The sequence below is a fragment of the Eptatretus burgeri genome, chromosome 14 (assembly GCF_056783735.1).
Source record: "Eptatretus burgeri isolate ZD-2024b chromosome 14, Ebu_testis_v1, whole genome shotgun sequence".
NCBI classification, from domain to species: domain Eukaryota; kingdom Metazoa; phylum Chordata; class Myxini; order Myxiniformes; family Myxinidae; genus Eptatretus; species Eptatretus burgeri.
The window spans coordinates 20314564-20340751 of NC_140974.1; the positions used below are offsets into that span (position 1 = coordinate 20314564).

At 44.0% G+C, this 26188-nt stretch overlaps 1 protein-coding gene across 3 annotated transcripts in view; it reads right to left on the reverse strand.

Moving 5' to 3' along the window:
* Window positions 1-26188, reverse strand: part of LOC147012750 (phosphatidylinositol polyphosphate 5-phosphatase type IV-like) — a 74051-nt gene that overhangs the window by 24817 nt on the left and 23046 nt on the right. For all 3 annotated transcript variants that reach the window (XM_085853890.1, XM_085853887.1, XM_085853888.1), the window contains 7 exons: window positions 25090-25311; window positions 22267-22391; window positions 21845-21964; window positions 19944-20051; window positions 19396-19560; window positions 19182-19297; window positions 14936-15072 (listed from right to left, as the gene is read on the reverse strand). In XM_085853890.1, the coding sequence (XP_085710016.1) occupies window positions 14936-15072; window positions 19182-19297; window positions 19396-19560; window positions 19944-20051; window positions 21845-21964; window positions 22267-22391; window positions 25090-25202 (884 nt within the window). In that variant the 5' untranslated portion in view covers window positions 25203-25311. The remainder of the gene's footprint in view (window positions 1-14935; window positions 15073-19181; window positions 19298-19395; window positions 19561-19943; window positions 20052-21844; window positions 21965-22266; window positions 22392-25089; window positions 25312-26188) is intronic.

Below are 26188 nucleotides of genomic sequence, written 5' to 3' on the forward strand. Positions count from 1 at the left end.
TAAATAAAATTGCCGGCGCTAAGACAAACATGCCGGGGGCGCACTCATATTTACAGTACATCTTACCTTAACTTACAAATTTTACACTAAACCATGGGCCAGGATCAATGAACTCTGCAAAAGAAAAGCAGTTAGCAGGGAGCCAGGCTGCTCGCATGCAGTCTCTGGCTCAAGGTGACAGGGAACGTGGCTGGCTGCTCACACGCAGTCCAAGGCCTTCCCTTTTGAACTGAACGCAGTGAACCACAATGGTGCATGGGCTGCACAAACGTAGTCTCCGTGCCAGCTCAAGTGGCACACGCAATGAACACAACGAATGGATGGATGGACACAAACACGGTGCACGGGCCGCCACTGCAGGCCCGTGTTGTAGCTGCCAACAGGGCAGTTCTCGCAGCTTGCAAACTGTTGCCTTGCGGATCCTGGCGCACATGGAAATGAACAGGGGGGGGGGCAGAGCAAAAATTGAACGGGGCTGGTGAACAGGGGCAGTGGGCATGGCATGGCAAAGGCAGCAGGCAAACACAGCCGCAAGAAGAAGGCCGCTGCAGGCAAACACAGCCGGCAGATGAACTGGCCGGCACAGGCCTTACAGAAAAACAGCCAGCCGGCAGATGAAGTGGGCCGGCACAGGCCTTGAAGTACCACAGCTGCAGATGATCCGGCCGGCACAGGCCTTGCAGCAACATAACAGCTGCCGATGAAGTGGGCCGGCACAGGCCTTGAAGAAAAACAGACAGCCAGCTGAAGTGGCCAGCCTTTGCCGTTCAGTGGAGGTTGGTGGAGGGAGTGCGGTGGTGCTGGCCACTCGGAAGGCAGGCTCGGACCTACCTACCTGTCTCCCTCCCACCTATCGCCTTTGCCTGTCACTGTACATACCCACTCCCTTAATTTGTCAAACCCCAATTTAGCCCCAACTTATTATTATTATTATTTTTTTTTAACTTCCCACTATAAATCGTCCCCTAACCCCCTTTATCGTCTTTGTTCGGCTAACCTATCCTGTCACCTAGCCTACTCCCAACCCCTACGTTCCCTTCCCGGAGGGGAACAAGGGAGAGCTAGCGTCCTGTGTCGAGGCCCAACGAACCCTCAGAATGGCTTCCCCAGACTTCAGCGATCTAACCCAAAGTGGGTCCAGCGGCCCACAACGAGAGCGAGGGGATGGATGGTGTGGAGGGGTACACTTCCTTATCTACCCTATTCATTTAACTGTTAAACTACCCCGGGGCTTTCAACAAGCGCCTCTCGCTTAAACTATTGGTTCTAACAACCCAGATTCCCGTCGCCTGTGTTGGTGTCCTCACAATTTTGGGCCTCACCCCCCCAATTTTCTCTCCGTGCCCTCACACGGTCTCCTGGCTGGGACACGTGGCTCCCTTTGGCAGGCACGACCCTCTGCCAAATCTCCCGCTATGGCACCCCCGGGCACTACACTGCCTCCGAGCCTACCAGCTCCCTAACACCGGGGAGTGCCCCCCCATGGCACCTCCCCTGAAACGCACACGTGGCAGGCTGGCTTCCCGGGCCCCTTTCCGAGGGTCACCCATGCCCACAACACTGCCCACGCGGCTAATGGCGCCCCGGGCCCCCGCACCAAGCAGGCGCACCCGTGCCCACTACGCTATCCCGGCCCCCCATGGGCCCTTGGCCTACCGCGGCCGACTAGCCTGGTGCCCGGGGTACCCAGTCAGCGATACTCACCTTTCGCAGCCACGCTCCCAAGCCCGTCAACAGGGCTCCTGCACCCCTCCAAATGGGTCTCGAGCCTACTTTCCCACCAACAACAAAACGACTTCCATTTTTCAATTTGACTAACCCAGCTAACTCACTCTACACTGACCCCGGGGTCCCTTGGGCGGGAGTCACTCCTCCCCCCAATCACTCATCGCACCATGCATAACCCATTCGCTCCATACACACAGACCCGCTGGCCTCACTCACTCAACATGTACACGTACTCACCTCACAACTCTTCAACACATTCACCGCTGAACTCTGCCATCCTTCTATCTGCATCCCCTAACTAACTCGTGCTCCCACGTCGTCCCTTAAACTATAGCACGTTCCATTTAACACTATGTAGCTAAGCTACGTCCCCTCTACACATTCACAAGTCTGTCACTGTCTCCAAATAATTCATTTTATTTTCCAACCTAAAGCTCACTAAATCCCTCTACCTAATCCATTCCACGGGCCCCATGAGGACTTACCCCTGCCCCATGGAGCCGGTCTAACTAAGCTAACCCTTCCCCCTAACTAGTTTCCATCCTGTGCCCCGGTAAGGGGGTCTTCCACCCCTTGCCCAGGAATCCTGTGCACCCGAAAGTGAGGCTTGTTTTTTTTTTTTTTTCATGCGCAGCACCAGCGCGGCAACCCGCAGCTCGCGCACTTTGCACCTGCCCGTGACGTCATGCAGCTGCACGTGTTCCTCGTCCCTCCTTGGACGGTACCATCCGGCAGGGATACCCCTCCTGCCGGATTCCAACCCCGCGTGCAGCCATGACGTCACCGTGCGCATAAAAAAAAAAAACACAAGCCCCACGTCTCGAGGGGTTCCCCACGCGAACACATGTGCTTTGCCCGTTGGAGCTTAACACACACGCCCGCGTGGAGAACCCGTCCGGTCCAAATCCATAATCCTGCCTAAACTTTGTCCGTCCGCGGGATCGGCAAATCCACCGCGTGCGTTTCCGGACCGGGACTTCATTCCCGCAAGCGAGCACGTGGGGGTCTCGTGCGTTGCACAGCACAGACCTCGTGCTCACTGCTGGGTGAACCCGGCACGGTCCCCGAAACAACTACAGCCGCTACCCGGCTTTCTTTCCTCACATGTCGCCGTCGTCGCCATTCGACCCACGCACACCTGCGTGTTTCGACGCTCACACTCCTTTCCGTTACATTCACACCGGGAGACGCGGCTGCGTGCTCCCGCATGCCAACCGACATCTCCCTTACATACCGCTCTCTCACACACACGGTCTCCCTTGCACTCGGCCGTTCACTCACGCATGCTACCTCCCTTGCACACGGTGCCTCACCCACACACGCGGGGGCACTCACACACGGTTCCTCACTCACACACGGTGCCTCACTCACACACGCGGGGGCACTCAACCACGGTTCCTCATTCACACAGGCCGTTTCATCCACACACACGGCCTCACTCACACACGGTGCCTCACCCACACACGCGGGGGCACTCACCCGCGGTTCCTCATCCACACACGGCGTGCTGGGAAGCACGTACACTGGCACCATCGCCACCACACCACTCACACACGGGGTCACTTCCACACACGGGGACACACTCACGCCTTGCACCACACACACAGGGACAACCACACTGGGGATTCGTGTCCCCACAAGGGTCTCCGGGGCCTCTATACCCCCCAAGCTCTCCGTGCACCTGTCCACAGCACCTGTCCCCTCAACCTCGCAAAACACGACCGAACCCACCTGGTCGTGACTCGCCTCAAGGGGGCATACTCCCTCCCCTCGTTCCTGGAGGAGGCCATCCAGCTGCTCGCACTGGGCCTCCACCCAGTCAGCCAGCTCCCCCTCATGGTCCTCCACTACCTCTGTGTGTGTGTGTGTGCGTCACTAACCTCGTCTTCATCGTGCAGTCTCTCCTCTATTTTTTCTGTCTCCCGTGTCTCTATACATTTATAAGTTTCTGTTGTCCCCTCCTGTCTATTAGTCTCCGCTTCTTTCTGGCGTCTTTCCCTTATCTTTATGTAGGTCAACCTTGCTTTCTCCTTAAGTCGCTCCCGTCCTTCCCTGTTTTTCACTCCTTGCTCTTTCACGATCTCCGCGTACCTCATCCTTGCTCTCCGTATTAATTGTTCTTTTCTCTCCCTCGCAATTACTTTCACCTCGTCTCTTGTCTCCCGAATTACTTTTTCCTTACCCGCCTCCACCGCGGGCCTGTCAGCCGCTGCACCCCCTTCCAGCTCGTTTGCTCCCACACGTGGAGTCGCCATTTTGAGTTCCCTGCTCACGGCCTTCATGCCTGCCTGCAGGCATCGGCCCATGTTCTGTCTCACCCCGTAGTTCTTTCATTTCCTCCTTCATGTTTGCTTCCATTCCGTTTATTTGCTTGTTCATTTCGTTTTTCATTTCATTTGTATTTGTATCCATCTTTTCGTTCATTCCTTTCATTTCGTTTGTCATTGCCGCCAGCATGGCGCATAGCTGGGCCATGTCGGGTGCGCTTGAGTGAGCCGTTTCGGCAGGGGTCGGGAGGTTTTGGTGGAGAGGGGGAGGGGAGGTGTCATTCAGTTGGGCGAGTTCGTTTTCCTGTACAATTAACATTTCCTGCACGGGGACCCCATCCTGGACCATGGATTCTACATTACTACACATATACATTTCTAATACCCCCGGCTCCCGCTCGCCTTGAGACGCCATCTTGCTTCTCTTAAAGGGTTAATTTGAATCGCTCGTAATTTGGAGGGAATCGGGGGTCGCTTCTCTCACCCCTGGACCGATTCCCCTGAATTTAATTGGAGACAGGACAGCCCGTTTTCCCGTTCTCCGTTACCAGTGCTGCGAGGAGGGCGATGAGTTTGTATCGCACGACCTGACACCAGTGTTACGGATTCGCGCCCGCCGGCGTGCGAACGGCCACGTAACTCGAATCGCGGCACGTCGCCCACCGGACGGACAATCCAGTCGTGACCCTCTCGGACTAACGCCGGGAACCAGTCACGGGTGGACCTTTCGGTCTCACCGCGATCGAGCCAATCGGCCCCCGCGTGGGATAGGGTTGCTCGCCAAATTCGACCTACCTAAGTACCCACACGGAGGGTAGACCGGGCGATCGCACCTCGCCGCAGGTCGACTTCGGACACGGGCCACTTAAGCGACCCGTTCCGTATTATCGGGATAACCGAGCGGTGTTATTCGTCGGCCTCGACGGTTCGATTAATTATCGGGCGTCTTAGCCCAGGACCAACCCTTTACGTGAAGCAAGATGGGGATTCAATGAAAGAAATGACGAAGCGAAGCGGGAGAACAGTTCAACATAAAGCACATTTATTCGCGATGAACGGAAAGCACACATATACAATACCACCAAAAGCACATGAAAAAGGAAAAGAAACACAATGCAATTTTACACAAAAAGCAAATGTAAAAGCGAAGACACAATGCAGAGCTATCCGACTACCGAGCACACGGCAACACTTATACAATTCTACTTCACAGACGGCGCCGACAACACATACCCAAAACCAAGAAAAAGAACCACCCTCCAGGATGAGGGGGTAGGCGGGCCTGGGGCCGAGACCGTGTCGGGCCTACCCGTCTGGTGATGAGACGCGGAGCGGCGGTGGTGCCTCAACTCCGCGGGCCTCGCGGACAGTGTCTGGTAGGGGGTGGGAAGGGGGCCCCCTTTTGTCGCACTATCTCAGCGCGGGGGGAAACAGGAGGGGGTTGCTGATGCTCGGGGAAAGGAGGATTTAACCCTGTCTCGGGTCCCGCGGCGAGCGTCTCCTCCTCCACCTCGGTCGCGTTGCTGGCCTCTCTGGTGTGCAGCTCCCGGCACCGACGCGAGCACCCCCTCGTCTGCCTTCGCCGCCGCCGCCTCTCCACAGCTCCGTCCTCTTCGCTCCGACTCCGCGAACTCCCAACTGCACTCCACTCTTCCTCCGCTTCCAACTCCGAACTCTTCCTCCTGCGAACTGCCCCCGACTGACGAACGCGGTCGCTTATATAAGCCCCGTGGCTTCGCCTTTGACCCCCTGCCTTCGACCTTTCACCTCGCTCCCCATTGGCCCGAGAAAAAGTGGGCGTGAATGCTTTTTGATCCATGAATTTGCATATAGCGACCGCCCTCCAACGCCCTGGAGGCGGGGCCAAATCGCCCCTCGCTCACCGATTGGACGGAACAAAAGTGGGCGTGAGTCGTTTTTGATCCGTTTTTCTGCGGAAAGTCCGTGGTTTTGTACACGCTGTTCGGCGCGCGCCCTGCACGAGTCCAATACCGGTACCCACAAGCGGCGCAAGAACGGTGGCGATGCGACGGTTGCGAGGTGTGACAGTAAAGGTCGTGGCTGTTGTGGTGAAGCGGCGCTGTGGTGGGTGGTTGATGTTGTGATGACTGTTGGGACGTGGTTGGTGGTGGTAATAATGGCGGTTGGTCCAAAATAAAGATAGTAAAAGAAAAACGGCTATCCTGAAGAGTCGCAGCACGCATGAATGACATTTATTCCCTCTAGACAACGGGTTTGGGCCTAACTACACATATACTTACCGAGATATCTCACCTAAGGGACCTGAATGGTGGTTTGCGAATTTGGTCAACCACAACAATATATATATATATATATATATATATATATATATATATATATATATATATATACACAGTATATATATACACAGTATATATATACACAGTATATATATATATATATATATATATCTATATATACACAGTATATATATACACAGTATATATATACACAGTATATATATACACAGTATATCTATACACAGTATACATATACACAGTATATATATATATATATACATATATATATATATATATATATATATATATATATATATATATATATATATATATATATTTGAGTGTGTGTGGGTGTGTGTGTGTCTCCTCCATAACTCCAAAACCATGAAACCAAGCTGCCCCCAAAGTTTGCATGCACATGAAGGGAACTCCAAGGGAGTTCAGAAATGAAAACTGTGTATTTGGGTCAATTTAAAACCCATTTTGAAGATAATTAACTTCATGAAAGGCTTATTCTGGTTCAGCCCAACTCCGTCTCACAGGGATCTTCACTGCAATTTTGATTTAGCCTGTTCAAACATGCCTTGCCTTGGAAACACAATCTATTCTCACAGACCAATTGTAGTACATACTAATCGAAATAGTATTTTTGATTTGAGATTGAGATCTCGTGAACTAAATAAGTGTCAAAATCTGGAGTGAAATCTGAAATTTAAAAGGAATCACCGATTTGCCAAGTGTTGGATTGCTGGCATACTAACAGAGAATGTGACCTGGATTTAGACTGTTTGCCTGCATCAATTGGAGAGACCAGTTTGTCCTGAGAAGATCAGGTACAGTAAGTGCTGCGTTTGTATCATCTGTGATTTTTAAGTAATCGCGTTACTGAAATGGCACCTAAGATATGCCCGGTCATACTGAACACCGTACGGAGACGTCTGGAGACACTTTTTTTGTTTTTCAATCAAAGGAACACCTTTTAAGCAGTGAAAATGCTGCTAAGCTCAATTCTGCAGTTTAAAATCTGAAATTCAGCTCAGGTTGAGGGATTTGAGAGCTTGTCGCATTTTCATTGCAATTAAATAAAGGCACGAACACTACCTGGTGAGTTGCGAGGGAGAAGAGGGTTTTGGGGGGAATTAAGTGTGAGGGGAGGGGAAGGGAATGCAGCACCATACAAAATGGCTTTATTTTAATTGGTTCGCGGGCACCAGCAGTGACCACTATTTTCGTTGTGTCTGTGTGTGTGTCCGTTGGCTGCTCTTAGAGCACCCTTATTCTGGACATTTCCATCTGTCTGTCTGTCCACTAAACTTTGGTCAAGCCTAGGGGCTAAACCACTCAACCGATTCCAAATGAAATTCGGTAGGTGGGACCAATATTTCTGAGAATCATGTGCTTTCGAATATGGGACCCCAGGCCCGAGCAACAGCATAGCAATGGCCCTTTAAAGTGGTCAAATATTTGTCCTAAAAAAAAATATTTGTCGGAGGAGATAGGTTTTGGGCGAGTACATGTCGAACATTTCAGAAATGGTTAATTGCGAATATCTCTAAGAGAAAGAGTCTTATTTTGATAAAACTTGGGTGAAATGTGTACAATGTGGCAAGCATGTACACAAAAATGAATGGTCGCTATGCACACCTCCGTTGCTTAAGCCGCTGTCACACCTTGACAATTTAGCCAGCATATGCCGATTTATGAAAAAAATTGTCTAAAACGCTGGCACACGTCGAATACGTTATGGGTACGTTTTGTATACGTTAAGAACACGCTGAAAAACACTGCCATACGTCGTAGTACGCTGGCTTTAAACCTTGTACTTTTGGGTTGTCCTCAAATTTTCGCATGCTTGAAATTTTACGACATATGCCGGCGTATGACTCGCACGGTCCGCTACGCTGTCCATAAGTTGTAGGCACGTTATGCGATCGTTGACACACGTTACTTGTAAGTTACTCATAAGTCGAAACACGTCGAGGTAATGTTTAGCGTACCCGAAACTTATTTCTAACCTATGAGTAACGTCTTGTAAGCACGCTACACGAACGTTGTTCACACTTCGCAACACATTACTTGAAATTACTACTGCTACTGCTACTACCAACATCGACATCACTAAAATCTCTCAAACTACTACTACTACTACTACTACTACTACTACTACTAACATCGACATCACTAAATTCTCTCGAACTACTACTACTATCAACATCGACATCACTAAATTCTGTCGAACTACTACTACTACTACTACTACTACTACTGACATTGACATCTACTCAACATAGAGTCTGGAACACTGACGGGTTCCTCTTGTGAAGCCCATTTGTATATACCAATTCCCCTAAACGCTGCCAATACGCCATTATACGGTAGATGTAAGTTAGAAACACGTTCAGTAAGTTCTGTGGTCATCTGGAAGATGTCAATCAAATTCATCTACATATGCCAATGCGCGTTTGAGATACGCTACACATAGGTTCAAAGCACGCTACTCATAGGTTCAAAGCACGTTACTCATAGGTTAAAAATTAAGTTTCGGGTATGCTAAACATTACCTCGACGTGTTTTGACTTATGAGTAACTTACAAGTAACGTGTGTCCAACGTGTGTCAACGATCGCGGAGCGTGCAGAGAACTTATGCCAGCGTATGCGGAACTTGTGAGCCATACGTCGAGTACGTCGTAAAATTTTCAGCATGCTTGAAATTTCACGACGTACTAGACATACCACGGAATATGACAGCGTACTTCATTGTTTTTCAGCATGCTCCTAACGTATACACAACTTACCCATACCGTATTCGACGTGTGCCAGCGTTTTAGACACATTTTTCATAGGTCAGCATACGCTGGCTAAATCGTCAAGGTGTGACTGCGATGTTGACACTTCCAATTTTCAGGCAGTTATGATTTAGATCGGCATGCGGCAGGTTTTTAACAGAACGCCACGAGTTCATCGGCGATACGTGCAGCGCACTATGACTAAGTTAAACTATCGTTGGGCATAGGTTGTGAACGCCGACAACAGGCTAAGCATTCGTTGGTATAAGTTATCTCTAAGACAACGAAACGTTCTGTGCCCGTTACTAATACGTTATGCATACAACCAACTCATTATGAATACGACCAAAACTTTAAAAAAAAAAACTCAAAACTTCAGCGTACGCCAACGTTTTCCATACATTTTTATATGTTGGCATTGCTGGCTGAAACGTCAAGGTGTGACAGCACCTTTAGCAACAGCTAAAATACTTTATCGTCCATCGTACACTTATTGTGGACTGCACAAATAAATCAATACCTCCGAAACTGGACCTCTGAGGGACCTGTTTTTTTTGTGCCCAAGGAGAATGTCTTACAGCATCATATAAAAAAATAAAATCTTTAGCGAAAAGATATATGGAATTACCAGGGCTGCCATTTGTCTCTTTGGAAACAAGCCTGAAATTTCACAAGGTGGGTTTCTGGGCGCAAAATAAGAGGGCTGTGATAATCATATTTATTGTGCTAAATTGATTGATAGCACGTACATGAATATCGGCTTGTCGTGTTGGCCAGCTTTCCATCTAGAGCGAGCAGCCATGTCGCCTACCGGCTTGTCTGTCTGTTTGTGACTCTCTCCAGAGCATAGCTCCGTGGCGTTTAATGCGATCTTGATGAAACTTGGACACAAGCTAGATATCATGGTCTAGTTGTGTCTTTTTGTATGAGGGGCGTCCCACGCCCCTTGTGGGTGGAGCCACGCCCACTTGAACTTTTTTTAATTAATTTCTTAATTTTTTTCTCGACTATTTTCTCGCAATTTCATTTCTTAGAATTTGTGCGTAATGTCCATAAGTGCAACATATAAAAAAATCCGATTTGATTTGGTCAATTTTGACGGAAGAGATAGGTTTTTACGGTAGGGCTTCCTCAAAAGCTTCCACTAACTCAATTGTACCTATCGTGGCATTGTTCAATAATGGCCACGAACCATCGTCGCCTTCCGGCACCTCGGAGGTCCAGTTACCATTAACATGTGCCTTTTTTAAATAACAACTTTATTTAATAAAGCGCCTTTATTCCTGCCTTGGAGAGTTACAATTCCATCATAGTGTGTACACAGCTGGGTGACAGTCACAGTAAGAGTCTCATTCTTCAAGGGAAGCCCATGTTACAATCTATATATTACTAAAACTCTCATTATGTGTGTATGTTCCTGAAATACAGCCAAAACGGTACACGATAGCCAAATATATATACAGCCAAAAATTTTACAGCCACATTACTCACCATTCGCCCTTGGTGTGCAGTATCAAGTTTCGTTCAAATCGGGCAACGAAAAAAATTATTTTAAAAATCAATTCCTGATTTAGTGAAGTACTCTTCTGGAGTATTTGATCAATGCAAACAACCTCAGCGGTATAGTTCGCTGGAGCTATCTTTTATTTTTTTTCTTGAAACGATTTTTTCCATCAACCACTGTCAAAACGGGAACCCAATGGGTTCACGGGTCATCTAGTCCCTTTTAAAAATGGTACATGCTATTTGAACCTGTCTGAACTGCTGTTTGAACCTGCCTGAACGTGCTGTTTGAATATACTCCATTTTGTTCAATCCTGTACTATGCTGGCAGATGGGATGTCCAGTTTTACATCCATCCAAACGCTGATTCATCGGCCTGCTTATAAAACTGTCAGAGGTTAACTGCCCCACCCCTTCTTCCCAACCTCAACTCAAGTCCTCTTCTCGCTTATTCAAGGCTTATAAACAAACGGTTTGACATTTACTTCACACATTATGTCAAGTAAATAAACAGAGGCAACGAAAATTGGCTTGGTCGAGTGAAATGCCTGCGTATGTAATTAATTAGTCGGGAGGCTGCCGGGGAGCTTCAAGAGATTTTTCTTTTTTTACAAGTTATTTGGTACACGTACACATTAATATACACCCTGTGAAAATTCCTTTGTGGGAGGAGGGATTGCTGGAAGAGAGAGGAAGGGTGGGGGTTGGAGGAGGGAGGGGAAGGGGATGGGGTGTGAGTCTGGAAGGAGGGGTGGGGTGGGAGTCTGAAGGAAGGAAGGAGGGGGGAATTTGGTGGAAGGAGGCAGGGGAGGGGGTTGGGATGAGGGAGCGAAGGGGTGGGAGGAGACTCTTGGTATTACCTGGCAATGCTGGGTACCTTTGCTAATATATATATATATATATATATATATATATATATATATATATATATATATATATATATATATATATATATATATATATATATATACACACCTTTGCTTGTTAAATATCTCAATAAGGTTTATCTCTAATGCACATACACATTCACGTGCACTTACATACACACATTCTGGGTCTGCCTTACAGTCACGTAAGATGTTGGCCGTTATAAAGCTTGCAGTGAATAGTGTGAGAAATGTCTTGAGGATATCCCAGAGACTCTGGGTTTGAGCTTCGGGTTGAGTCAGAATTTTTCCACACTCGCCCCACACCGGAATTTATTCCTGTTTGTTATATATGTATGTGTATATATATATATATATATATATATATATATATATATATATATATATATATATATATATATATATATATATATATATATTTTTGTAGATATATATATATATTTTTTTTTATATATATATATATATATATATATATATATATATATATATATATATATATATATATATATATATATATAAAAAATATACAGGGTGTCCTCAAAAAAATACAACTTTTCATCTGCAAAGAGGATGGTCATAACATATATTTTTAAAAAGATATATGGCTGGATAGAAAGCTGAAAGGTTGAAGTTTGTTGTACCAATGTCAAAATTGCCACCAAAATTTAAATTTTGGTATAGAATCGTCGTTTTCTTTTAGACCACACGTTCGACGTAGGCTCCACGTTGTCCGATCACTGCCTGTAAACGCGTTGTCATGTTCTCCATCACTTTGGGAAACGTTTCCTGAGGAATGTTCTGGATTTCTCGGTGGATGTTTTCCTTCAGCTGATCAAGAGTCTGAGGCCTAGGGTTTCCATAGATCCTGTCCTTGAGATACCCCCACAAGAAGAAGTCTGGAGGAGTAAGGTCAGGGGAATATGGTGACCACTGAACGTCTTAGTAGAGGGAGATAAAGCGGCCCTCAAAATGTTGGTTGAGAAAACGCCTTGTTTCCCTGGCTGTACGGGGCGGTGCCCCATCCTGCTGGAACCACTGGGTTCTCATCTGGATCAGGTTGTTTCTCCTACGGGCCTGAGTACGTAGCTCAGGCAGATAGAATTCCTGAATCATTTCGCGATAGTTCCTCTGGTTTACCGTGCAAGTGCGTCCCTGGTCATCTTCAAAGAAGTATGGACCAATTATCCCATACCAACCAACCGCCACCCACATGGTGACTTTGAGAACAGATCGAGCACCAGTTCAGTTGATGCATTACCAGGATTTTCAGTTCCCCAGTACCGAAAGTTTTGCTTGTTTACCTACCCGGACAAGTGAGCATGGCATTCGTCCGTCATGTGAAGTTTTTTGAGGAAGTCAGCATCTTCCTCCAACTCTCCTGAGAACCAATTTGCAAAGTCTAGTCATTTGCGTTTCTGTTGATCAGTAAGCACCATTTCCGTTTGAATTTTGTATGGAAAGGCATGAATGTCTTGGCGGGGGATCCTCTGAACGGTGCTCTTATGAATGTTTGTCTCGGCAGAGAGTTATCAAATCGATTTTTTTGGACTCTGAACAACCGCCTGTCTCACCATTTCCACATCTTCTTCACTACGACCTGTCCTCTTCCGACGACTGTGACCCTTGTGAAAGTCACAGATGGTTCACACATTGGTAAACTTTGCGATGGTGCACTTTATTGTCCGAAAATTTGGTGCATGGCGCAAGAGGATACCGAAATGTCTCACGTAAAGACGTTGCACCTGTATGACACTTTTCGTCTGGTGCCAAAGTTCAACAATTTTCGTCCGTTGTTGTACAGTCAGTCTTGTTATTTTTTTGGCGCTTGCTTGGTATCAAAATAAACTTCAGGGTCTCTGCAACAAGAAATGAAGCATTAGTGACATAATTACTGCTTTTTAGGATCAAACGAAGCATTTTAAAAGTTGTATCTTTTTTTGGGACACCCTATACATATATATAGATATACTGTATATATATATATATATATATATATATATATATATATATATATATATATATATATATATATATATATATAATGCATATTTCATTGTTACAACAATAAAAATAATAATATGAGTTCCCTTACAAGGAACTTCAACACAGAAGGAGGCCATTCAGCCCATCAAGCCTGTTGAATAATTGCCAACGTATTGTTGTTCATTAATGCTCTATCGTTTGTCCTTTTTCAGTGCTGATCGTCAAGCAAGGAAGCAGCATGTGTCATTTTTAAAGTACTAGTGCGGGCCCGTGCGTGCGGGCCCATACACGCGTGCCCGTACGTGCGTGGCCGTACGTGCAAAAAAGAATTGTGACGTCAATCGTGACGTCATAGCGCCGGGTACTGTCATTGGTTTGGCAAATAAATGGCCATAACTTGGGAACCACTTGTCTGATTAATATCAAACCTTGAAAAGGCACGTCCACAGGGCCCCAGCAATATACCTGGCAAGTTTCAATCAAATCGGACCAGTGGTTGCCAAGAAACAGCGGTTGCAGACACACATACACTCTGTGTACACACAGAGATTGCAGGAATTATAGATAGATTTTGTTTGACTCAATCAGGGTCAGGTTAAAACCACCGACCTCCCAGACTCAGAGAGGAAGCTTCGCCATTTATGCCACTGAGTTTGGTGTGTACATACAGTATATATGTATAATTTGTATCTTGTTCACATGTTTCTGCTTTACAAAACATTTGTGATTAACTTCTGAGATAACTCATGATAAACTGGTTTGTTGAATCGTGCTATGCCCTCAAAGTAGTCTTGTCATGAATGATCAAGTATTTTTACAAGTTTTTTTTTTTTTAAGGTGAGCCAGTAAAGGTTCATGGAAGAGGAGAGTGACAGAGGGGGAAAAGGTCAACACACAGACAGTGGGAGAAAAGGAAGGCAGGGGAACAACCATTCCTATAACTTTGTGCACTTACTAAGCATTATATCCTTACACATTCCACGTTACGTCCCCTATTCACAAAATGGTGATGACTGTTATCACCTTCAAATAACTGCTTTTATTTAAAAACATAGTATGGGTTATTTTTGTCCACATGACTTCAGACAGCCAGCCAAAAGGATGGATTGTCCACAAGACTCAGGTCTAACGTTTCAACCAGTCAGTGGTCTTCATCTGGGACAGTTCAGAATTACTGAATAACTCTTTGCTGCACCAGGTGTTTAGCTCCCTCTGAGGGGAGGTGGGGTGACATCACATTACTGTAACATACAGGTGGTGAGACCTTACAGGTGATTATGAAAATGAGGTTGGGTATCACCATCTGCATATTGGAGCCATCTGATGCCTCACCCTTTTCTGTAATATATAGGTGGTGAGACCCTTGGTGAAAACTACTTGGTCATTGAAACGTCGGATCTAAGGCTTGCCTTGTTGGGCAGCTGCCCTACTTTGTGTGCCTCAACTTTTGAATTTGACTTTTTCCAACTACTCATGCAACCATAATTTATTTTTACAAATTACTACCATCGTAACTTACTTGTCTCTGCCAGGCCGAAGGGCCACGTGGAAGAGTGCAAAGACAGGACGGTGGTCAGAGGAGCGTAATGCAATGCAGGAAGAGTAGTGCAATGGCTCAATTAAGGCAGTCTTCTTTGACTTGTACAAGATGCGATCCTGGGAAAGGCAAGGAGAATGCAATTATCACCATCTCTGCTTTTATGTTTTACTTATCAGTGAAAGATCTAGTGGAGATTGAATAACTCTATGCTCGGCCAGGTCATTAGCCATATAACTTAAGGTTATTTTGGGTAAAGATTAAATCCAGAACATGAAATATAGAGTGCGATAGAAAGCCTACACCCCATTTCAAAATGTTCACCTTTTGTTGCCTTCAAGCCTGGAATTAAATTGCATTAAATCAGACTTTTTTTCACCTTCATCTACACATCGTAACCCACAACTTCCAAGTGAAAAACAAATTCTACCAATTTCAGAAAATTAATTTATAATACAAAACTAGAATATCTTGGTTGGATAAGTGTCCCACCCCCTTTATAATAGCAATTGTAAATTAGCTCAGGTGTAACCAATCACCATCAAAATCACACACCAATTTAATTGGCCTCCACCTGTGTTAAATTGTAGTGATTCTGATTATTTCAGAATAAAATCAGCTGTTCCTGCATGTTTCCTCTGCTGGGTAGTGCATTTCACAGCAAAGACTCAACCATGAGTACCAAGGAGCTTTCAAAAGACCTCCAGGATGAAGTTGTGGAAAAGCACAGATCAGGGGATTGGTATAAAAAATATTTCAAAGTCCTTCAATATCCCTTGGAGCACAGTCAAGACAATCAGTAAGAAGTGGGAGGCATATGGTACCACCAAGACACTGCCGAGATCAGGCCGTCCCTCCAAACTGGATGACCAAGCAAGGAGGAGACTGAGAAGAGAGGCCACCAAGAGGCCTGTTGGGTAAACACCTTTGGGTTTCCTTCCCTTTAGTGTACGTATGTTGTTCATGGTGCCGAACCCAGCTTGTTATCTCATGACTGCAATCCAAGGTTTCCACTTCACGAGTATAAACGATTGTACCAGTCAGCTACCAATCAATTGGATCGTTGTCGGTAGGGTCTTTTGACTTCTGAGTGGCATTGCAGTAATTAGATCAACAGCATAACGTTTTTGAAATTTGCATTTCAAATAAACAGACACAAAGTCAAATGAAGAAGTTCACCATTACATACAATTCACAACTCCGATTCCCATATTGAGTTGTTTCTGCCCAGTGTCCCTGTCCTGCCTACTCAACTCATGCATGTTCACCTCATCCTCCAGGGCTGTCGATCGATGGAGTACTGTCACGTCGTTCTCACTCGATGACCTTGCAGCGTCCATCAGGGCTGTCCAACGATCAACTCACGTTGCATTGTTCTCTCTCGTGTGCTGGCCCATTCAGGATGATTGAAGAGCTCAAAGGAATTCTTTCCTGACACACAATCGTAATTAGGCCGGGGGGCAGTGGGACCTACCTTGCACCGCCCCTGCGACAATTTTTCACTGATACCACAGTGTTCATATATATCCCAAGTATCAGAAAAAAGATGTTCCCAGAAAAATAACTCATTTGCACTATGCTTTATTAAGCTGTTTCCATTTTTGCATGTAATTAAGCTATCCAAACATTATTCTACATTTCTGACAACAAAGGAAATATGTTCACGATATTCCTTGACCCTCCAAACATATGTGTAGATTCCTCATTTACAAATTTCCATGCACCAGAAGTTGAGATATTTACGAAAATGAGAATTTCCTAATGGCGGATCCTAATTAGCACATCAATGCATTTAAAATTATTTCCACTACTTTTACTCAAACAGAAAATAGTTATGTTTCCCTTAAACACCAACAGACATCATAAGTCGCAGTTATGTATTATATCAGGCCCAGGTAATTAATTCTATTGATTAATCTAATTTTGCATGATTTTTGAAAGATTCATTGTACTTTGTATTTTATGCTAATTAGCAGAGTTAAAAAAATTCAAAAATGTTTATATATTTTTTGCCAACCTGGCTTGTATCTGGCAACACTTCAGTAATGTTCTTTTTTGAAAAAAAAACTGACATGTGTGGTAATTACAAGGAAAGAAAATGGAAATTCTTGCATTTTTGTGGGAATTATTGTGTTTAAGTCAAATTTAATTAATATATAGATTAGCTAATTAGCATAAACAATATATATTTTAATATGTAAATGTATAATAAGCTTTAATTTGACACCAATTTTGTGATTTCATGTTTATATTTGACGGAGATATTGACATTTTGCCAATCTTTGTGAGATTCGTCTATTTTTGATTGGTTGCCATGGAAACGGCTTAATAAAGCAAAGTGCAAATGAGTTATTTTTCTGGGAACATCTTTTTTCTTATACTTAGGATATATATGAACACTGTGGTATCAGTGAAAATTGTCGCCGGGGGGGGGGGGGGTGGGGGGGCGGTGCAAGGTTGGTCCCACTGGCCCTCGGCCTAAATGAGTTTTAATCAACCTGATTATAATCAGGTTGATTAAAACTCATTTAGGTATAATATAGATATAATATAATCCACTCTATGCATTAACAACCGCTCTGGACATTAACACCTTGTTCACGCATCAGAATGAAATTGAGCACGGGGACGATTGACACGTCTCGTCACATATCACCTGTCTCGTGGGTTTATATAGTAACACAGAATGATGCCAGGCCTTCCAGCAAATGCGATTCTTGTTTATACTGGGAGTTTCATCTTGGTACATTATAGCATTTTCACGAATCTCACCAGGTAGTTTACAGTACAATACCACCATCCACAATCAATATTAGCTCATTATATCAAGCAGTTTATAATACAATTCACCGATTCATGCTACAACCAATCTATAGCATGTAACCGTCATTTTAAATCATTAATTTATGGGCATTTACTAATGCTTATCCGCAAATACCACAACCAATGCTTACCGGCCATATTGTCGAGATTTTAACTGACAAGGCCAATGGCAACTTTAAAAAAGCTACATGCCTTTATGGCAAAAAATTGGTCACTGTGGACATATGACAATAATATCCCAAGCACCCCACAAGTCTGGCCTATACAGTAGGATGGCAAGAAGGAAGCCATTACTCAAAAAAGCCCACCTTGAGTCCCATTTGAGAAGTGCAAACAAACACTCTGGAGACTCTGAAGCCTTGTGGAAAAATGTTTTGTGGTGTGACGAAACCAAGATGGAACTTTTTGGCCTAAATGCAAAAAGTTACGTTTGATGCAAATCCAATACACCACATCACCCAAAGAATACTATCCCAACTGTGAAGCATGGTGGTGGCAGCATCGTGTTATGGGGGTGTTTCTCATCAGCAGGGACTGGGGAACTTGTCAAGATAGAAGGGAAAAATCCATCCATTCGGAACATACTCTGTACAGAGCATTGGTGCTGCTGAAGCAGTCTCCTTGGCTATTTGGCACAATCCTGGACAGGTCACCACTCCAAAACAGGATACCAGCAAGCTGGCACTCATTTTGCCTGGAGCTGCACTGGAGTGGTTAAGGAACCAAAAGATAAATGTCCATAAGTGGCCTAGTCAGAGCCGTGACCTAAATCCAATCGAAAATCTGTGGCAAGACTTGAAGATCGCTGTCCATCAACGCTCCCCACACAACTTGACTGAACTTCAACAGTTTTCTGCAGAACATTGGGTAAATATTGCCCAATCAAAGTGTGCAAAGTTGGTACAGACCTATCCCAACAGACTCACATCTGTAATTGCTGTCAAAGGTGCTTCCACCAAGTATTAACTCAGGGGGGTGGACACTGATACAACCAATATATTATAGTTTTGTATTTTTAATTAATCTTCTGAAATTTGTCGAATTTGTTTTTCACTTGGAAGTTTTGTGTTACGATGTGTAAATAAAGGTGAAGAAAGTCTGATTTAACGCAATTTACTTCCAGGCTATAAAGGCAACAAAAGGTGAAAAAATTTGAAACGGGATGTACACTTTCCATAGGCACTGCATTTCACATTCATGTTATGAACAATGCACTGTATAACAAAGTCCTCCTTTTGGTGAGATGTGAGAAGAACCAAATACACTGCATTTGCTCACATCTGTGAGAGGGACCATATTGGCAGCGAGTGTTGTATTTGATAAACAAAGTAATTATAGATACTCAAAAGGATCAGTTAAAAAAAAGAGAAAGTAAACGATTAAAAGCGGTACAAAGATGAAGCACCGTGTATGAGGGGACGCGCTGCTTGGCTGAGCTGTCAAATGCATCTGAATCGAGATCGTATTTGTAGGTTGGCAGGAAGTCGATGCCGGCCTCACTGAAGCCCGCAAAGGCAGTGCCTGAGAGTATGACATGTGAATCACATAATAATCTGAGTCCATTTCCATAAATGTATTTTCATACATTGAATAATTGAAATCAGAGTGAAGTTTAGTACCATCACGAAGCTTCTGGGCAAGTTGGTCATGTTCTAGCAAACTGGTGACACTTGCTGAAGTTGATGACTGTCTGAGAAGACCATCAGCTGCATTGCGATTCACATCCAGCCGGAAGTTAAAGTCACCAAACCAGAATACGGCATCAAAACGGGTTGTGATGTCAGCTGAACTCAACAGGTATAGGGAAGACATTTGACAGATGAGAGTTGCATTTCAGGATGACCTGTGATCATCAGCATATGTCTTTTTGACTTTTTTCTTGCAAACAAAACAACAAATGTGCATTAGTTCTTTTTTTTATTTATAATTTACAGGACAGACTCTACCCTGGACACTACACCAACCGAGATCGCTTGATGTCACACTTATGAGTATAGGTCGGCACAGTGTCCAGGATGGAGCTTTGGTGGGCCCAAGAGTTGACCCTGTCCTCATCATTCAAGGGATCTTGGTTGGTGCAATTCCAATGGGGAAGAATTCCCACTCGGTCAAAATCCCATGGGAATTTCGAGGGAACATTTGTGAAAGGTAAAAGTAATCAGCACACCTGAGTCAGCTTGGTAGGGATTGCTCAGAGGCACAGAGCAAGGCAAAGCCAAAGAACTGATGATCTTATTGTAATCCTGGATCCGTTCTGATACTTTTCCGTCACCAGCTGCAAATAAATATGTTTGACAAGAAAACAAAAAGGATATGACTGGTAAACTAAAGGAGCACTCGGTAGAGCGCATACCTCCACCATGTAATGCCTGATCCAAGAGAACATGTCGGGCCCAATACATTTTTGAAATATCATGTTATACAGTTCTATATCGTTTTTGGCCCTATCTCTCACTGATGAAAAAACACTTCAACAGTTAAATAATCCTCGTATGCAGATCCGGGTTCGGATCTTCACCAAAATCGAATCAATTCGTTCTCGCCAAATACCCAACATGTTCACCAAGTTTCGTCCGAATCAGTCTCCAACTTTTTGAGATATCATGATATCTATCGTTTTTGGCCGTATCTCTCAATGGTGAAGAATCACTTTAAAAATTCTATGAGTCAGATCCAGATCCGGATCTTCACCAAAATCTAATCAGTTCGTCCTTGGCACACACCAAACCTGTCCACAAAATTTCATCTGGATCCGTCCATAAATTTTTGAGATGTCCTGTACACAGACAAACAAACAGACAAACAAACAAACAAGCAGTCATAGACTGGTACTTCCGAAATTGTCAACTTGACCTCTGACCTTGTCTAATAAAAGTTGTCTCTCGAGAAGGTAGCGACGCAAACCAGAAGTTTATACGATGATTCTGTACCAAACCACCAAAAATCAAATATTTGACCTCACTGTGACCTTGACCTTTGACCGATTTTGACGAAAATCTAATCAGCGCTAGCCATCATCGTCCTGAATCACGTGGTGTAATTTGACATTTGTAGCTTCTTCCGTTCTCGAGTTACCGTGGATTAATGTAACGTAAAGGTCACACTCGACGACCCCCCCCCCAACTCGAAAGGACACCGGGGCGAGCGCGATGATGTCAGCGCGCACACGCAAAACCTCGCCACGTGACGAGCCATGATGCGGCGGGTGAAATATTTTTATATAATCTTAAAACGTCTCCAAAACATCCGATTTTTACCAGAATTTCGACAACCGAGTTTTAAGCGTCCTAAGCAATCGCAAAAAAACCGAAGACAAAATTAAAATCGAAGTTAAAACGAACTCGTAACGTCGACCGAAGCAAAAATACTCCATTTCTCCACAGGAATTTACGGAATTATTTAATATGATTTTATAACACTGAAATTTTTAAAACAGCCGTAACTCGACGAATTGACACACAAATTCCACCGAACTTACCTTGATCTTCCAAACCCATGCTCCGTCAACAATACCTGTGGTAACTTTTCTCGAGTTATCATGTTTTGGATGTTTGACCTCACTGTGACCTTGACCTTTGACCGATTTTGACCAAAATATAATCAGCGCTAGCCATCGCCCTCCTGAATCACGTGGTGTAATTTGACATTGGTGGCTTCTTCCGTTCTCGAGTTATCTGTACCAAACCATCAAAAATTGAATGTTTGACCTCACTGTGACCTTGACCTTTGACCGATTTTAACCAAAATCTAATCAGCACTAGCCATCACCCTCCTGAATCACGTGGTGTAATTTGACATTTGTAGCTACTTCCGTTCTCGAGTTATCGTGCCTACAAACAAACACACAGAGACGGAACTGATCAATATACTTATGAAATCTTAGGATTTCGTAAGTAACAAGCAGAAAGAAAGGTGTGAAAACATAACCTCCTTCACCTGTGGTGGTGGAGGTAACAATGGAACAAAACGTAAATTTTTGGAGGGTTAGGTGGGAGAATTGAGGGGAAGAGGTTGTTGACCTTTCTCATTGAAACATAATGGCAGTGAAGCATTCTTCCATTGGCTTACATGTGAAGTGAGATGTGATGAACAGCAAGGAGGTGCCAAAGAATGTGAACGATATTGCAACAGCACCCTTTGTTTTAATCTGGGAGATGACACGCGTGATGACCGATGCATGTTCTGCCTCTGTACACACAAGAAATGGTGATTGGCAGGGGTTCGGCATGTCGATAGTTACAACAAAGCATTTATTTTTCATCATCATGGTGATGGCACCTCATGGATTCAGTCATCACATGTCATCTAATACATCTATCAATTTCATCCGAGTCTTAGTGTAAAAAAAAAAAAGTTGTACAACTTGGGTAAAATGTACAGTCAACAGCCACTGCAAATCCCACAAAAATGTTATTTTGCCTGAACTTTTCCCTGCAATTTTGCAATGGTTATTGTCCATCAAAAGTCTATCAAAAAAGAGCAGAGCTCACCGGAGCAAAACCAGATGAGGTCCCGACGAATGAAGACAGCTAGGTGCAGAGAACCATGAGAGGTTGAGGAAAGAAGAACGTGACTTGGCCCAAGAGTTTCTTGCAAGCTGACCTCCCATTCATGCCTGGAGCATAGTTAACAAATATTGATGAGAGTCAAGAGCAACAACATAAGTGAATGATGGGACCCTCAGATTGTAGTAACTTTGAAAACTTGTGGTTTTTTTGTTTGTTTGTTGTTTTTTTCATTTGTAGATCTCAACGAAAATCAATGCAGGTATCTGCAATGGATAACTACGTACCTGCACAAAGTCTTGAAATTAAGACAAGGAAAGAATAAAACAAATAACAGTCACTACGAGTACTACAGACATGCAGACATAGTCCAAGTGTTCAAAGCCCTTCCATCTGATGGAATCAGCATCATATTAATACATTAACATTCATTTGGCTTGGGGTGTGAGTGGCGAGGGTGATATGTTGATTATTATTTATATCATGTTAACATTATTTATATAGTGTTGTGTAAAGTGATTTCATACCTGGGGCCCCTGGATAGACCAGTGTTATTATTTTGAATGACAGTGTTATATTGCATGTATGGTGATATTAAGTTTAAGTTGATTTGAAGGGAACTTCAATAGGTTCCAACAATTTAATTCATGGATATCATTGATCATATATTGGTTTTTAGTTGCTCAGCTAAATTCTCAATGAGTCCGTTATTACAGAGACTGTAATGTTTAACCTTTGAGGAAGAGGCGGAAATATGCTGTGTTTGTGTAGTCACATGATAAACCAGCGGGTCGCAGGTCATGTGACCTGTCCCGCCGGCGTAGAGATTCCACCATGTTGGCTGCAACACACGAATTGTGTTAACTCTGGTCAAGATACAATCAAGATACAACACCCTCCTTAACCCTACCCCACCCCAAGCCCTCCCCCTTCCAAATTTTCAGTTTTACCCTCCTGAGTTTCCTTCTTTATCCATGTTGTCCACCCCATGTGTCCTTTCCTGCACCCCCCCCCACCCCTCATTTCCTCCCAACACCCATTGTTTGCCCAGGTCTCCCTCTATCTTGGCCTTTAACACCACTGTTGGTGCCCCTACTCTCTACTATATTTTTTGTCTACTGTTTCATTCTGATCCATTCAGTGTACTCGCTCTTCCACATGCCTTGACTCTGGATTAAAAAAACAAAGTATTGAGGAATTTTAACCACCATCTATTTTCATCCTTTTGCAATATTGATTAGCTCATATTTAATATCCATATTTCATCATATAGTCACAAACACAAAACCAATGTGCTCTACTTGTCAGTCAGGTTCACCCCAGGCTTTCGTTTTTCCGATAGAGCAAAACTGTTGATTTGAGAGTAGTTTGAAAAGCCACAAATTTCTGATTATTAGTCTTAACATTGAGCCATCCACTATCTAATCAAGCAATGAGCTGTTATCATATCATATACAGCAGTGCTTCCCAACTTGTGGTCCGCAGATCCAGAGGGGTCCAAAAGATCATCGGCAGGGATCCGTGGGGAAAAACGACATAACCCTAATCCAAACTATGCGACGTTCTTGTCGCCTTAAAAGTGCAGGTTTCAAATGAAGCAGAAGTTGTCATCAGGGAACATCTACAAATCCTCATACTACAACTATGCGAGTACTTCCCAGTCCCCGACTCCAAGGGATCTCTGCACGAAGCGGCTGCGTGCCACTATGATAGTCGTACATGGTGGTCCGCAAAAAATTTGGGGGTTCGGAAGGGCTAATGTACAAGCACACCAAAAAAAATTGGGAACTCTTGATAAACAGCAAAACCTTCTGAAGAAACCAAATCAAGCCAATTTCAGTATCAAGAACTTTCAAAATACAAAATCATTGTCCGAAACATTCTGGATGAAATAGAGGAAAACAAAAATAGAAATCTTCATCGATTGCTGATCATTTGCAGTAATTTGGATTGAGTCAACACTTGAAAATAACCAGCACTCAGGATTCTGTACTACGTTTTTGGAATAGACAACAATGCTGATTTAGTTTAGTGCTGCTTCAGGTGTGATTATCCTGTATTAATCAAAACCCAATCAAAAAACGCTGCTCTTTAAACTCAATTTCCTCTACTCGTACAACTATCATTCCTTCATCGCTGTCTGCTCTTTAACGACTACTAAGATTGCAACCCCTCCCCCTCCCCAGCATCGACCTCTCCACCGCCCTCCCATATCAGGTCTGCTGTAGTTCCTTCCTCTTACACAAAAACTAAGACCCATTCCCTTAAAAAAAATTACCTCCTGTAATTTTTCCTGAAATGTGATACAAATCTGATGAGAAAAATCGTGATAAGTTTTTGAAAGGATTTAAAATTTTAAATAGTCATCCTGGGGAAGAAAATAATTACAAGAATGACAGAGACTGGTCATGCTACCACAAAAGATAAAGGGTTGCACACATGCAAAAGGAAAGAGATTAATGACAGGTTGAAAATTAAGTGCTTTACAAGGAATTACTATTATGTCATTCATCTTAAAAATTAATCAAGATCATTAGCATGCAGATTCTCTTCATACCCCTCCACAAGCCGGCCAAGCCTACACCTGAAATCGCTGAACCTTGCTCCACACATTAAATTCACAATCACAAGTTTCAATGTGTACAAGCTAACACAAGCAGAGAATGTATATGCAGGGATCATACGAGTCCCAAATCAATGCAAACCCTTTGCTGTATAACCACCGGATTGATTTTACATGCCGAGTGCAATTGCAGAAGTCAAAGATGCATCCATTTTTTCCTACCTTACTCTTGTGATTTCCCTTACCTGTCTGGTGTTGCCTCTTGGGTGCCGACTGCATAAAGATCGTGAAGGTATTGAAAGTCTTGTGGCAGAAGAAGATCAGCCAAACTGCCCTGAACAGGACTCCGGCCCTGCATGTTCCATGTGCTGATAAATAAGCTCAGCTGACGACTTGGGAAGTGCTTTTCTAATTCTTGGGCACCGAGCAAGGAGCCACTCGACTGCAAGGAGCCCTGCAAGTAATTCCTGTGTGTGTGTGTGTGTGTGTGTGTGTGTGTGTGTGTGTGTGTGTGTGTGTGTGTGTGTGTGTGTGTGTGTGTGTATGTGTGTACACAGCCAGTCATGAGAACTGGAAATTGGAAACAATTAAGCATTTAACTTTAATGATGAAAATGACACTATGCAATAAGCACATGTACAAGACAGCCCCAAGTTTTTGCTTTTCAAACTACTTTGAAAGTCAGTCTTTATACATCATATTTTTTGTTGAGAATCTGTGTCAAGGACATATTTGGGGAGACATATCCTATGCCTGGTGTTGGCTTAATGGTTAGGGTGGTAGGCTTGAGATCCTACGATCCTGAGTTCCAAATCCCACTCAGCTGTTGAATTAATACCAGGTGGGGTTGATTCTGCTTGTCATCCTTCTGAGGTCGGTAAAATGGGTGCCAGCATGCTGGTATCCTGTGTCAGAGTAGTGACCTGTCCAGGATTGTGTCCAATAGCCAAGGAGACTGCTTAGGCAGCACCAATGCTCTGCATAGCACATGCTCCCAATGGATGGATGGATTTGCAAATTATCAATGAAAGTGGCTTCCCCATTTGGCTTGACTTTTCTTTATGAATCTGCCTTTTCTGACTTGAATTGCATCAAATCTAAATATGGTCTATCATCAAATCTATGGTCCCGATGGATGGATATCCCAAGTATGACATTGTTATCCTTGCGCATTCCAAAGTGACGGGAGAGGCTATAATATTGTAATTGGTGTTTGTGTCAGTGTATGAGTTCACAAATAGATCTACTTTAATATAAATCATTCATTCTCAGGTATAATATAACCTTTACATCCCAGTAACACCCAGTACTATATTTTTTCCCCACCAATGAAATTGGAACAAC